Source organism: Mixophyes fleayi, chromosome 5 (assembly GCF_038048845.1).
Source record: "Mixophyes fleayi isolate aMixFle1 chromosome 5, aMixFle1.hap1, whole genome shotgun sequence".
In the NCBI taxonomy this organism is placed as follows: domain Eukaryota; kingdom Metazoa; phylum Chordata; class Amphibia; order Anura; family Limnodynastidae; genus Mixophyes; species Mixophyes fleayi.
In genome coordinates this window covers 171975017-171990086 of record NC_134406.1, presented here as the reverse complement: position 1 = coordinate 171990086, position 15070 = coordinate 171975017, and the positions used below count along the sequence as shown (strand labels likewise).

Below are 15070 nucleotides of genomic sequence, written 5' to 3'. Positions count from 1 at the left end.
GATAATGTAGTATCAGCTCCCACTTGCTGACATCAGAGGTTATGTAACTGCTGTCTATGGTAAGAAATGGTGGCTCGCATTTATTCTGGAGAAAGCTGAAACCATCAATGAAGTGAGTGACATTTCTCAATCCAGCTGGTCCATCACCATCTTTATCATACCCAAGGAATCCGGATGTTTTATGGATCACTATGGTAAATGTTATGTGTAAGGTGAATCCCTTAACTCCAACAGGTCAAATGTACACCCTTTCTAAAATGGAAATACTAAAAACAGATGAAGCCTTCAGGCAGTTCCAACCCATCAAGTAGCACCATCCATCCAGAGCAGCAGCACCAAATGGTAATGATCTGTAGTAAGCTTTCTTAAACTATGTGAAAGACATAAAATTATCGCAAATGTTTTAAATATTTCACTATTTAACATAATGTGTCATTGTACATAATATACATCAAAGGGATTGTTTAAGAAGATAAATTAAAAGTAATAAACAGGCCTAGACAGTTCTCATTTTCATTATTTTAACAAACAGTCCAAAATGAAAGCTCCTGTAGGAGATGATCCCATTATGATACCAAAATAAAACTGTGGGGATTTATTAACAACAGTGTGAACAATTTTTGAGATGTTTTTCAAAAATGTAAAATATGGCGTTTTGAGAAAATCAAACTTTTGATTTTGAAAATTTTACATTTTTCATTTTCTGATTGAAACATGATGCTGTGTTATATATCATATGAAAGCCTATAAAAAGAGGTTTAAAATGAGACATTGCCCAACTCTAGCTCAATCAGGAGAGCTACAAATGCAATTGTAAAAAAACGTTAAAAGCAAGTTTTTTGTTAAAAAAGTGCTGCTTTAAAGGCATATAACTTCAAAACCAGTGCACATATCAGCTTATGATTTGGGGGTTTTCCTTACACCTATGACAGCATTTATTATACTAAATTTCATTACAATCTGAAACGGTCAGTTTGAAACCCTTTGTTGATTTGATGTTGAATGACCCCAAGGTAACTCAAGTCACGGCCAGCTGTTCAGATTACTGTATCTGAGATAGGCTGGGCATCCGTGACTGGTTTTCAGACTCTCTGCATCTGTTTTGTCCTGTGTTACAGAATGTCTTTTTGCTATTTTTTCCTGGATGTCCTCTCGCCAACTCAAACTCAATCTTTCTAAAACAGAATCAATAATATTCCCACCCACCAACAAAAGCATACCTGACATTTCTATTTCTGTTGACAATATGACGTTAAACCCCACCCCTCAAGTTCTTTGCTTAGGTGTGATCCTTGACTCAGAACTATCCTTTATTCCCCACATCGAGTCTATGGGGCCGATTCAATTCCGCCACGAATAATGCGGCGTTTACAGTATTACCGTTAATACAGTAATTCTAACCTGGATTTCATCTTGAGTAAAAATCCAGCGTTGAAATTACCGTATTAAGGGTAATTATATGCAGTTTTACCGTATTAACGGTAATACTGCTAACGCCACGCTATTCGTGGCAGAATTGAATCGGCCTAAATATCTAAATCATGTTACATACATCTAAAAAACATTTCCAGAATACACACATATCCTATACAAGACACTGCAAAAACGTTAGTGCACTTATCATCTCCCGCAATTCCCTCCTTACTGGTCTTCCCCATAACAGACTCAAATCTCTGCACGGCTAAATTAATTTTCCTTGCAAATTGCTATTCGTCTGCTGAATCACTCTGTCTCTACACTGGTTCCGTTTTTTACCGAATCCAATATAAAATACTTTTACTAATCTGCAAGGCCTTCAACAAAGCTGCACCAACATATATATCCTCACTTTCCTCAAAATATCTCCCAACTCGACAATTCCGTTCTGCACAAGTTGGCTGTTCTACCCAGTTTGTTTATTACTGTATTTGTCCCCGATTGTAAAGCGCTACAGAATATGTTGGCGCTATATAAATGTTGATGATGATCATCCTTTTCTCTGATTATCATCATTTATTTATATAGCACCTGTTTAGTACATCCCCACAAAAGTAACGCGGCTTATTACGATAATAGTGTGTATAATTACCATTATTACGGTAAGTGTGTGTAATTACCGTTATTACAGTACCTTTAACGCCGGCTTTCAGGGAGCTGCTAGCTAAAATCTAGCTTAGAATTACCGTATTACCTATAATACTCTTAACGCCTCGTTACTTTTGCGAGTAAAACAGACATTTGAATATGCCCCTAAAGAACATCGCAACTTATGAGCGAGGCGATTTGAAATGGTCTGTGACATCTTTTTAGAGCAGGGAAAATAAAATAAAACATAAACATTTTGCAGAAGATAATTTATGATTATTAATTTTGTACATTTGCATTTTTGGGTTTAGTTACACTTTGGTATGAGAAAAAAAAAAAAGTTGCAGGGGTAACTAAGTCAAAGCTAACTCTCCACAAGAGACCAGTTTAGAAACCTCCAGCTCATACACTGTGCTTACAGTCAGTGTTAGATGTATGCGCACTCACAGACCGTTGGACAAGGAAGCAACGCGTCACTCATACGTCACCGTACTAGAACACGAAACCTAGCAACTGCTTTGTGCCGCGCATGCGCTAGTTCCTGGGGTCGCGCATGCGTACGGTTGGTATTCTCCCGTAGATGCTCAGTACAGGAAACAGGCCTGGGAAGTATCGGAGACTTGGCTGAAGCAGGATGGCAACGTCGCTGGGATCAAATACGTACAACCGGCAGAACTGGGAGGACGCGGTGAGTAGCTGGTTTGTGGGGGTGTAGTGTTGTCGGTGACCGGTGACTCTAGTGTCCGTCTCCCGCCATTGGCTACGGGCATAGCCCGGTGGTCTGTGATGAGAAGCCTGACTAGGCCACAGCTGCTCTCCGAGTACTGTGTGCACATGGATGGTTAAGCTGTGATTTCACCCGTATAGCTAGCTGTGCTTATATCATTCACATGTTCATTTTCTTTGTTAGGAGGTTCGGACATGTGCGTAACCTGCCTTTTACTCTATTATATTTAATCTTTTAACGAACATCTTGGTTTTTAGATAATCTGACAATTAACAAGAAATAATGATCTTCCATAGTTATTGTAAAAACATTGCTAGTAGCATACTGTACGTTTCCCGGGGGTTCTCTTGTTTTTATCACATCCACTTCTAAATGCTTGTAAAGTAACATACACTGAGTTTCTATGTCTAATTTATCAAGCAGGAAAAAGTAGATCCAGATATTAACTAGAGCTTTTAAACCCTAATATATAATGATAAATTCAAAAAAAGGGAAAATTGAGACACAATATGTAATGGATTATGTGCTTGTGAAGCTGTATATCTGATATTTAATAATTATAATAAGTTTGTCTTGGTGTCCATCATCTTTACCTCCGAAGTTGTATTAAATTATCCAAACGTAGACATCGCCACACACTGAAAATAATATTTGATATTGTCAATATTGGAATCATAGGTGCCTATTTAAGACCCCAGAACAGTAACCATCAATACGTATTGCAGACATGAAATAACACTACAATTTAACATGCTGGGACTGGAATGTTTGACCTGGCGAAAAACCGCCTTCTTTCACAAAGCCTTTCTGTCATTCACTGGCTGAATGCTAATGGAGGTAGTGCTAGCGTATAGGACTTTCACAGGTATGGAATGCGGAGAGGCCTCAGATGGATCCCATTGCAAAAGACAAGTAATGCCATCCAGAGGTGAAGTTACTTTTCTATGAAAAACTTAGCTTAATAAATTGATTAGTGTTGCTGTCTACAGGGACAGCGGCAAGCTCCGTTAATGGGGTAAAAGCCATAGAAATATCTGAATTCTCTGATAACCATTTGTTAAATAGAGCCCTAAAATTTAATTTATAGTAACAAAACATTTTATCTTTATCTGTTATTTGGTAATGTAGACAACTATACAATGCTCAGTATACAAGAATGTAATCTGATACCCAGAATGGTTGGGACATGAGGTTTTGTGGATAAGAGATTTTTTTGTTAATTTGGAGCATTTTTTTTTTTTTAAATGTTCTATTGTAATTTTATAATTAACTTTGTCTTTGCCTAAACTGATCCGATCATTGACCTTCTTGTATAATGGCACTCCTCACAGGCCAGGACACATTTATCCAAAGTTTAGTAGCCAGCAATATTGTAGATAAACTGATGAGTCAAGAGCAACAGGTTTTTGGAGGGTATATCCAATAGATATTGGCAGTGATTACACATCAGTCTGTTATCCCATATCAGTGTTTCCCAAACTCAGTCCTCAGGGACCCCTAACAGTGCATGTTTTCCATATCTCCTTGCTTAAGCACAGGTGTATCCATTACTGACTGACACATTGTAACAGAAACACAGGTGGTATAATTACAATGTGTCAGTCAGTAATGATTACACCTGTACTTAAGCAAGGAGATATGGAAAACATGCACTGTTAGGGGTCCCTGAGGACTGAGTTTGGGAAACACTGCCATAAATCAATTATAAACTAGCCTATTACACCAACATGCACCTGTGTGCCCCAACAATAGCCATACCCAGTGTTCTCCTCAGCACCTATTTCCTGGGTGCTCCACCCAGCTGTTTTTACTTACCACCCGGCTCTTGGAACTCAACAGAGTCCTATTATAATAGAATCAACCATTCTTTCTCCTATTAGAACAGACACTATGGGGCATATTCAATTCTCGGCGGAAACGCAGAAAATCCTGTGGTAATGTTAATACGGTCATTTTCTCGCTGGATTTCAGCTCGCAGCTCCCTGAGCCGCGAGCTGAAATCCAGCTAACTATTACCGTAATATCGGTAATAGTTTTTACGCGGCGCGGGAACGGAAGAATTAAATATGCCCCTATGTGAGCACTACAACCAGCAGTGTATGTTAGACCACTGACCACCAGTTCTGGCAGGTGTGGGCAATAAGCTTCAACATTTTTCATTATATTTGCAAAATACTACAACTACCCCCACCGGCTGCTTCTTAATGCCACCTAGCTGGCCATATTTTCTGGGACAAACACTGCATACCCACCAGTGAGTGTACCCCTAATAAAAAAAAAAAAATATGTGGTCATTTATATTAGTATACTGATGATGCAGTCTAATGTGGAAATATGTTTTTCAGGACTTTCCAATTCTTTGTCAGACATGTTTGGGAGAAAATCCATATATCAGGATGGTAAGTTAACTGTAAATATTTGCTTTCACTTGTTTGTAATGTTGATTTTTAAGAATGTGGTTTCAGTCATTTGTTTGTATATTTAATATATTGCATATTTGTGCCCACCGTAGACCTATTGATTATTCTAAGCCAGAGATTTTTTGATTGGGTGGAGAGAATCATATAATGTTGCTCGGACATGCTCAAATCTCTTGGCTATTGGGGAAGTTATTTAAATTGTGTTTTAATAACTGGTGTGGTATTTGTTAGTGTGAGGTCATCATATCCCAAGCTCATGAAATATTGTATTTTGACAAATCAGTAACGTGTACTAGTAACACTGCTAATATCATATATGTGATATATGTGTATGTGTGTGTGTAAACATATGCTAATTGTTTGATGCATGCTGCATTTGGGTCAATAACTGTTACAGGTTGCAGGATAGATTTGATTGCGTACAAAATGTTTAAGTCTACAATAATTCAGTATATGTACAGGAAGACAAACTGCTGTGTCTTAAAATGTATTTCTAAATGCACTGTATATTGCTGCATATGTGATGCTGAAAGAAATCATGATTTAGTCTACTTCTACAATGTTTGTTTATTGCTTATGCCTGGGAGAAAGCAGCACTTAATGGTTACACTTCCTCTTCAGGATTTAAATTGTTTTCCCAAATGGGACAGTTAGAGACCGAGCTTCTATTGGTTTTCTACTGGGACTGAGCTCTTCACAACAAAGGAACGCCATCTCAATATGGCATTACTTGCTTTTTGCAATGGAATCCAGCTGAAGCCTCTCTGGATCCCTCACCTGTGAAATTGCTATGTACTAATACTTCCCAGAGGTACTAGTGCTAGTTCGAGTAAAAGATCGCAAAGTATTAAGCCAAAACATACCCCCTAGAATCACAAATGGCTTAATACAGTGTTGGCTAACTTGTGACACTCCAGGTGTTGTGAAACTACAAGTCCCAGTATGCTTTGCCAATAAATACCAGCTTATTGTTGGAAGGCTATGCTGGGACTTGTAGTTTCACAACACCTGGAGTGTCACAGGTTAGCCAACACTGTATTAAGCCATTTGTGATTCTAGGGGGTATGTTTACTAAACTGTGGGTTTGAAAAATAAATAAATATGGGGATGTTGCCCATAGCAACCAACCAGATTCTATCATTTTGTAGAATGGACTAAATAAATGAAAGCTAGAATCTGGTTGCTATATGCAACATTTACATTTTTTCAAACTTGCAGTTTAGTAAATATACTCCTAGGCCTTTAATTTGATCAGAACATACTGCTTTGTACTTTAGTGCTGTTGGTTTTTGTGTGTCTAGTTAGGTTTTAATTTTGGGTTGTTTCTGTAAAGTGAGTTGACTAATGTGGTGTATTTCCTTACAGACCAAAGAGAAATATGGAAAGGAATGCAAGGTAAGATGGAAAATGTGTTTTAATTCCTTAATATGATCAATTTTTTTTTGTATTTAGTCATTATTTAAAGGAATCCACCACAGCTAGGCGAGTCTGCCATCCACTGTGTCGTTGTGATTTCAAAGCGCAGGGGTTTTCTAATGTTGACACTATAATAAGTGAATCAAAGGCAGGCAATGTTTAAGACTCCTATAGCCCCAGGTCTGTTGTTAATCACAGTGGCACTTTTGAGCAGACAAATGGTGGAAACTGTGGATGAGTTTGGCTGGCAGTGGCACAGGTATAACATTTGTAGCAGCAATGGGGGACTATGAAAACTTCTTCATAAAACTATTGTATACCACCTTCAGATGACTTTAATTTATTGTACAAGCCCTGCTACAATATTTTATTACATTGACTTCTCTTTTATGGGTTCATACTGTGTTACCTTGCCACAGCTATAGTGTAATGTAAATCCAGAGAGGAGCTTTGTGTTGCATGTCAGTGGAGCAACAGTAAACAACTGATAAAACATTTACTCAACGTTATAGGAGGGCATGTGCAGTTCAATAAGTTGGTTTGTTTAAAGAAAATAAATCCCAACAGTCCATTTAATGCAGACTGCATTGATAATTCTGCTAAATCCAAAGAAACGAAGATAAAATATATATATATATATATATATATATATATATATATATATATATATATATATATATATATATTTTTTTTTTTTTTTAAGGTATTGTCCTTTAAACCATTATGTAGTAAAAATGAAAACCTTTGTTTTGTTGTTGCCACAAGCATTAGCTAAGTATTTTCCCTGATGCCTGTCTTTCAGATATGTGCACGCCCATTTACAGTCTTTCGCTGGTGCCCAGGGGTACGCATGCGCTTTAAAAAGACAGAAGTATGCCAGACATGTAGCAAGTTGAAAAATGTCTGCCAGACCTGCCTCCTAGATTTGGAATATGGTGAGTAACGTTTGGATAAGGTGGTAGCGCTTGATACATTTTTGTGTCATTTACTTCCTCTGTTCCTAATAAATAAAATGGCAGAAATAATTCTGCATTAGTAGACATTTGACCAAATGAAACGGTCATCTGTAGTTTTCATAGTCGGAAAATGTAGTCGGAAAATGTATGTGGGGAACTTCTGCCAGCAACGCTATTGTAAATTACTTCACACAATTCTAAATGAATGTGCTACTTTGTTTTTAATTAGGACTTCCAATTCAAGTGCGAGACACAGGGATTTCCCTGAAGGATGAGATGCCTCGATCTGACGTAAATAAGGAGTACTACACTCAGAATATGGAGCGAGAGGTAAGTGCCAAGAAGCCTTTATAAAGGTTGTAGAAATAGGAGTTTGGAAAACTGGTTTGCAAGGAAAGAATATAGTTTATAAATGTTACATGCAAAGTTTTAATAAAATCTCTTGCATCTACAAGAGATATACATGTTGGGCCTGAGTCATTAAGGAGAGCAAAGCATAAAAAGGAGTAAATTTGCACCTTGGCAAAACCATGTTGTATTGGAGGGGGAGTTAAATTTAAAATGTGGAGGCAGATTTATAGTTGGGGTAGGGCATGTTTTTAGATCAAATTTCAATGTAAAAATAAAACTTATCAAGTATTTTTGTGCCACATGAAAAACCAGCCAGTATTTAACTTATGTTCAAAATAATAAACTAATTTGCACCCCTTGCATTGTAACATGTGGTTTGTCCAGGAGCAAACTTTCTTCTTTGCTTTGCTCTACTTAATGACTCAGGCCTGTTATGTGTGTTTATTCTCTTGACCGCTACACACTAACTTGGGTGTTTGGTGTTGTTTTTGTAGATTTCAAATTCCGATGGGTCTAGGGCAGTCGGAGCCTTGGGAAAAGCTACATCCAGCAGCGATATGCTCTTAAAATTGGCCCGTACCACGCCTTACTACAAACGTAACCGTCCTCACATCTGCTCTTTTTGGGTGAAAGGAGAGTGTAAAAGAGGAGAAGAATGTCCATACAGGTGAAAACATAACATACAACTTATTTTTAAAGGGAGCACTGTCATAAAAATGGTTGGAAACAAAAGCTGTTATTCTTGTAGCCTTCTCTCTTATGTCTCATGTGTTTATCACGATTCACTGTACTGTAGCCAGATGGTGATTTTTAGCTGTGGTAGGCTATTATTGGGAACACACATGTAAACAGACATGGATCCACAGACAGTACTTATGTCATTCTGACAGGTTATATCCTTTATTGATAAAACAGGAATGCTTGGATTATGGCATCCAGATATTAATGTTTATCACAGGATTCTAATATATTCATATTTAAATTTGCTTGGAGGGACACATTTTTGGTGGGTATAGGCCCTACCTTGATGTACAGTAAGTATCAGCAGTGCTGTCTTTAGAAGGTGGACCTAGACCTAGTCCGTTAGTTTTGATGTCTGTTTCATTTGTGTCATATATAACACCCCCCCCCCCCCCTTTTTTTTTTTTTGTGGAGCCACCCCTCTCTTGTACCTTGCCTCTACAAGAAAAGGGACAGATCCGTGACCTGTTCCTACAAATTACCAGTTTTATTACAAACTAAAATGTGTTTTTTGTTTTGTTTTTTCCATAGACAAACATAAATGTAACTGTAAATTTCATGTCTCTAATATGAATATGCTTTAACAAAAGGAACATTTGTTTAAATTATACTGGATAAATGTGTGAATTTTTTTCCTCCTCTTAAAAATATTTTACGTTTTTGTAGACACGAAAAGCCCACAGATCCAGATGACCCACTTGCTGATCAGAACATCAAAGATCGTTACTATGGTATCAATGATCCTGTAGCAGACAAACTATTGAAACGGGCTTCTACAATGCCTCGTCTGGACCCTCCAGAGGACAAGACTATTACAACCCTATATGTTGGAGGTTTGGGTGATACCATCAGTGAGTCAGAGCTTAGGTATGTGAGGGACTTTTTTGTAATTGCTGTTTACCAATCATTATTTTTTAGGTTTTCAGAGAGTCTGAAGTGCCATCCATTTACAGTCTGTCCTCTCTGGATTTTTGTATGCTTTCTTGCTCACACACCATTTCTTGTTACTCTATAACTGTGATTACATACTGATCTCTGACTTTTTTCTTTACCTACAGGAGTCATTTTTACCAGTTTGGTGAAATCCGAACAATTACAGTGGTTCAGAGACAGCAATGCGCCTTTATTCAATTTGCCACTAGACAATCAGCGGAAACGGCAGCAGAGAAATCATTTAATAAGCTCATTGTCAACGGTCGCCGGCTCAATGTCAAGTGGGGAAGGTGAGATATTGAGTAATGGGCACCATACATTTTATATAGACTGGTGTTAAATGTTTGAGTTTTACTATTCATTTGTGTAATTCTATTTTACTAGTCCATTGCAGCATTATGAGACCTGCCCACCATGTGTCTATTCAGCTTTGTCTTGCAACTATTATCTACAGTAAAGATATTACTATTTGCAGCAGTGGTAATAGGGAATGTCAAGCTAAAATTAAACCCTGTGATAAACCTTGAGCCTGAGTTGGTGGCCTGTGCTCTTTATAGTTAAATATATATTTATATTGAGCAGCTGCTTTTTACTTGAGCTGTCCGTAGAAGTTACTTTTATAAGCTGATTTGTAGCTAGCTACCTGTTGCAAGGCATCATAAAGGAGGAACTGAGTTTTCTGTTTTTTCTGATGCCAAGTTCTGTGTTCTGTTTTATCTAGATCTCAGGCAGCCCGAGGGAAGGAAAGAGAGCGAGAAGGCATAATTGAATCTGGATTGAAACTTGAACCTGTCCCTGGTCTACCTGGAGGTACGGTATATTAACATTTGAAATCAACCCACAACTTTTTTTCTTTGTCTTGCTAACTAATGTTATAGAAATAATTAATGGCTTTGGATGAAAAGTAGCATAAGTGCCCTGATCAATAGTGTGACTGAGGCACATTTTACACATATACTGGCAATAACCATTGTGCCCCCAGAGAGCATCTTATTTCTAGTGATGTTTCAGATACTTTTTCATTAGTGGACAAGTTGTAGAGACAGCCCCCAGCCTTCCCTGTTATCAGGCAAATTGTCACCACAGTCCCCCCATTGCTAGCCATAGAGCACTTTTTTTTTTCTCGCATTGCCACCACAATGGGAAAACGCTTATTTAGCATTCGTCTTCCTCCTTCAGACCACATGCTAACCTTTCACCCCCCCCCCCCCTTCCCAAACACAGCTGCACACTATATGCCCACCAATTGCTAGAGTGGGCACTGTAAAGGACACCTGCATGTGTGGTCTGTGAGCAGGTGTAGAGGGTTAGTCAATGGGCCAGACTGTGAGTTCAATGGCAGTTGTTTTGAGTAAAGGACCTAGTGCAGTGGTGACATGAGTCAGTGATAAGTGCAACTTTGTATTTGTTGTCTTGTAGTAAAGGCAGAACCATGTTAATGATGGGCTTCATCCATGTCAGCAGATTATCCATTCTGTGGCACTTTAACATATATCAAACTCATTTTCTAGGTACACCTTGTTGACCTTATTTTATTTGAAAAACAGATTTCCCGGTGACCGTTTTTTTTTTTTTTTTTCTATAAATGTTTGGGATGAAGTAGTAAATATTAAATGTTGTTTTTTGTACATTTTAATTTGCAGTTTTGCCACCTCCCCCCACGGAAGAAGAATCTTCAGCAAACTATTTTAACCTTCCCCCAAATGGATCATCTGCATTGGTTAATATTGCATTGCCTCCACCTGGGTTGACTGGTCCACCTCCAGGTAATTATAACTTCTCATAGCGCTCATTTTTACATTTAAAAAGGTGAACTAGAAATATGCTTGGGGCTCTGCTTGTGACACAGCACATTGTACAAGTTCAAGGGATACCTCACCCCTGTCACAGCTGTGTATGTTAGAGCTATCACTGTGTAGAAAAACATAGACTAAAAGTTGCTTTCCTTTAAGCCATATAACTTTTTTGTGGGGGATTTCACTTGTTAAGTATCAGTGTAAACTTTATTAGACTTTTTTTTTTTTTAGAAAAATGTTTATGTATACTTTACAATATAGTACTGTCTACACCTGCTTCTAAATAAAGTAGAGTGGTAGAGAGGAGAAAATAACAATACTTCTGTTCATTCACACATTGATGGAAATACTACTTAACCCATTAGCGCAGACCAATCTTTTCTGCACGACCTTCAATAGAATTCTGTGCAGTGTATACTGGATGCAGTGATTCATGATCCTGTATCCACCTGGTGAAGCCAGCCCCCCCCCCCCCCCCCCCTTTCAGGAGAAAGCGCTACTGGGTTTAAATAAAAAGCCCAGATTAACTCTGCGTTTATAAAAAAAAAAATATTTACTTTTTGTATCAGCTGTAGTAGAGGAGGGGTGCAAAAAAACCTAAAACAAACCATACTAATTTCTAAACCCTATAACTTTCTTTAAACTAAAGGAAACTACACATTGGGGGGAATTCAATTGGCTGTGAGAAGTTGTTGGTTTTTTGGGGTCCCCCCCCGCGCCCCTCTCGCCAGGTTAAAAAATAAAATAAAAATATTTGCATACATTAGATTGCATCACACAACCTTTCTATTTTATAATATCTGCATACAGTACTTTGAGCATATATTTTTCATTTTACTATTTTTTTTACTATAGAATAATCTATACCATGTCAAAACACATTAGTACATACATATTAGTACAAAAAACATACATAAATATAATTAGTGATTATTGTGGTTTTTTTATTCAAATCAACTTTTTCTTGTTATGCATTACTGATTAACATAATTTTTTTTATTTTTTATTACATGATTTCAAATAGTTTTCTTATTTATTTTTTATTTTTAGCACACCCCAAAGAGGTGCGGGATAAAACAGCATATTGGCCTGTTTAATGCACCGCGTTAAACAATTGAATAGCTTTTAGCGCGACTGCCTCTCGTAAACGCTATACTTTCAATAGATCTTCTACTTTGAGCGCAATAGGACCGTTTGAGCAAAAAAAAAAATGGTGCATTAAAAATTTAATTGAATAGCGGGTAAAGTTAACGTGCTCCAAAATGAAGAAAAACTGCGTTAAAATGATTTAACGCGGTTTTAAAAAATAACTTGCGTCAATTGAATACCCCCCATTTGGTATGAAAAAAAAGAGGACCCTTTTAATGATTTGCTTTAGGGGTGCACTAATTTCTTAAATTGTAACCATGATTATATTCATGTTAATTTAGCTTACATAGCGCTAAGAAATAAGACTATTTTAAGAACACTGCCAAAATAAAGCAGTCTCTGCTGCAAAAACTATATAAAATTCAATCTGATACCCTAGCAAATAAAGTTATTGTCATTTAACCAGCAATATAGTTACAGTAGATCTGGTCACTCGGGTTTAGTTTTAATTTGGTGTACCAATGACTCCACAAACAGCTTCTATAGAATAGTAACACTAACCTGTATTATAGCTTTAAAAATAAACAAAAAGATAGTAGTTATGATTATTTATTTTTCTATTGAAACAAATTGTTTACAAATAAAGGTGTTTTTGCTATTTGTTGCAGGATTTGGCTCGCACATGTTCCCTCCTATGGCACCACCACCATTTCTCCGTGCTCCCGGTCATATCCATTACCCTTCTCAAGATCCCCAACGGATGGGAGCGCATGCAGGAAAGCCTAGCAATGCCTAAACCTATGGGACCTTCACTGTAATGTAATTGGATGACAGCTAAGAGATCAGTGATAATGCTTAAAGGAGCATGCAATTGTGAATACAGAGACATCTTTCTTGTAATCCTCTGCAATCCATGGGTGGTAGAGCCTCTTTATCAATGTACTTACAGATCTTTCCCCTTATAGAGGCTGAATATTGACTTTTACAATGGATGTAATGTCTTTTAAAAATGTCTTTCTTGACAATGCCAAGAGGAGGACTTTGAGAAGAATCAAGAAGTGTTTTGGAGATATTTTACTAGTTTGTTTTTGTTTTTTGTTTTTTTAAAGAAGTTAACAAAATATTGGTGTCATTTCTATATTATTGGTAAAGAAACATCCATAAACAGTGTTTGCTGCTCACTTTATTATAAAAGTAAATAAGCTCTAGAGTATCATGTCCATTAATGTCTAGATCTAGAACAATAGAATGTATACTTTTTCATAAATGTGTGAAACGTGGAAGAAGCCGTTAATTTTTTCCAGCTGAAGACAATTTTAAATGTTTGTCATTTGCTTGTTTTAACTATTTTTAGAAGGACAAACATTTGTTTCAGTCTGCTAAAATAATATATTCATGACATTCCCACTTTTGTTTCTGTCTTGGAGACATTCAGATAAGTGTACATATATTTTGAATGGAATATTTAATTTGTTTGGAACGGAGTTGTACAGATACAGACTGAAATGTCATATAGGACAAGGTTTATCAGTCTTCAGTTTTACATAACATTAATACATATTAAAACAATTGCACAACATTGACATTCTCCTTTTAAGGCTCTAATGCTGTTATCTAATATTAGGATGACATAATACATATAATACTGTTTATTTGGTCCATGCCATACATTGGAAGTAAAGAAAAAATGTTTGTTTTTGTGTGCAAAAGGCATATATTGTATATATGTAGCGATGAACATAAATGGCACAGCATGTACAGACAATTATCAGACTTGTAAAACATTTTTGTGGTTCTTTTAAAATGCATCAGTATGTACAAACTCTCTCTCGCTATCATACCTAATGCTTAGGGCCTAAGATTTTCTTGTATACATTTCATGTAATAGTGACGGCAGTGACTCGCATGCATCACTGCATCCAGTCCCTATCAGCTCTGTTTTTTATAGTGGCTATGAGTGCATCTGCTTACTAGGTTACCATAATTTTGGTTGCTGCATATATCGTTCCACCGAAGTCCAGGCAGCTTTTCCTTTGACTGCAGTTCTGTTATTATATATTTGGCAGTGAAAGCATACAAATATTTCCATAACAGCTTGCGTATTACATGCAGCAATATAGAATTATTTGGGTGTCTATATATATATATATATATATATATATATATATATATATATATATATATATATATATATATAAATTTTTTTTGTTTGTCATAAAGATGGGCTATATACACCACCAATTTTGCCCAGTGCCTAGAACCTGATTGTGAGTGCACTGAAAGCCTATGCACCCCTCTGGTCTCTTCATCGGTTAAGCTGGGGAACTCACTGCAACTACCCTTACACTGTTAATGCACTACTGGGACATTTTGGAATGTTTTTAAACAATGCTATCATTCCCCTTGTATCCCAGTAGAGTTTATTACTCTGCTATGGGTTTATTTCATCTTAAATAAGTTCAGCAACGGATTTACTTACACTATTGCTCCATTTCTATCATTGCTATGCTGCTACTAGCCTGGACTGCCCAGTTAAGTGGATTCTTACCTTGTCTCCTTTCTGAGGTTAATTTCTTT

General features: G+C 37.0%; 1 protein-coding gene across 1 annotated transcript; it reads left to right on the top strand.

Moving 5' to 3' along the window:
* The first annotated feature begins 2611 nt into the window (after positions 1-2611).
* Positions 2612-13900, top strand: RBM22 (RNA binding motif protein 22). Its single transcript, XM_075213030.1, has 11 exons — positions 2612-2752; positions 5137-5190; positions 6577-6606; positions 7430-7562; positions 7813-7913; positions 8429-8601; positions 9342-9542; positions 9734-9898; positions 10330-10418; positions 11252-11374; positions 13162-13900. The coding sequence occupies exons 1-11, from the start codon at positions 2699-2701 to the stop codon at positions 13287-13289; spliced, it is 1251 nt and encodes a 416-aa protein (XP_075069131.1). The 5' UTR covers positions 2612-2698; the 3' UTR covers positions 13290-13900.
* The last annotated feature ends 1170 nt before the right edge of the window (positions 13901-15070 follow it).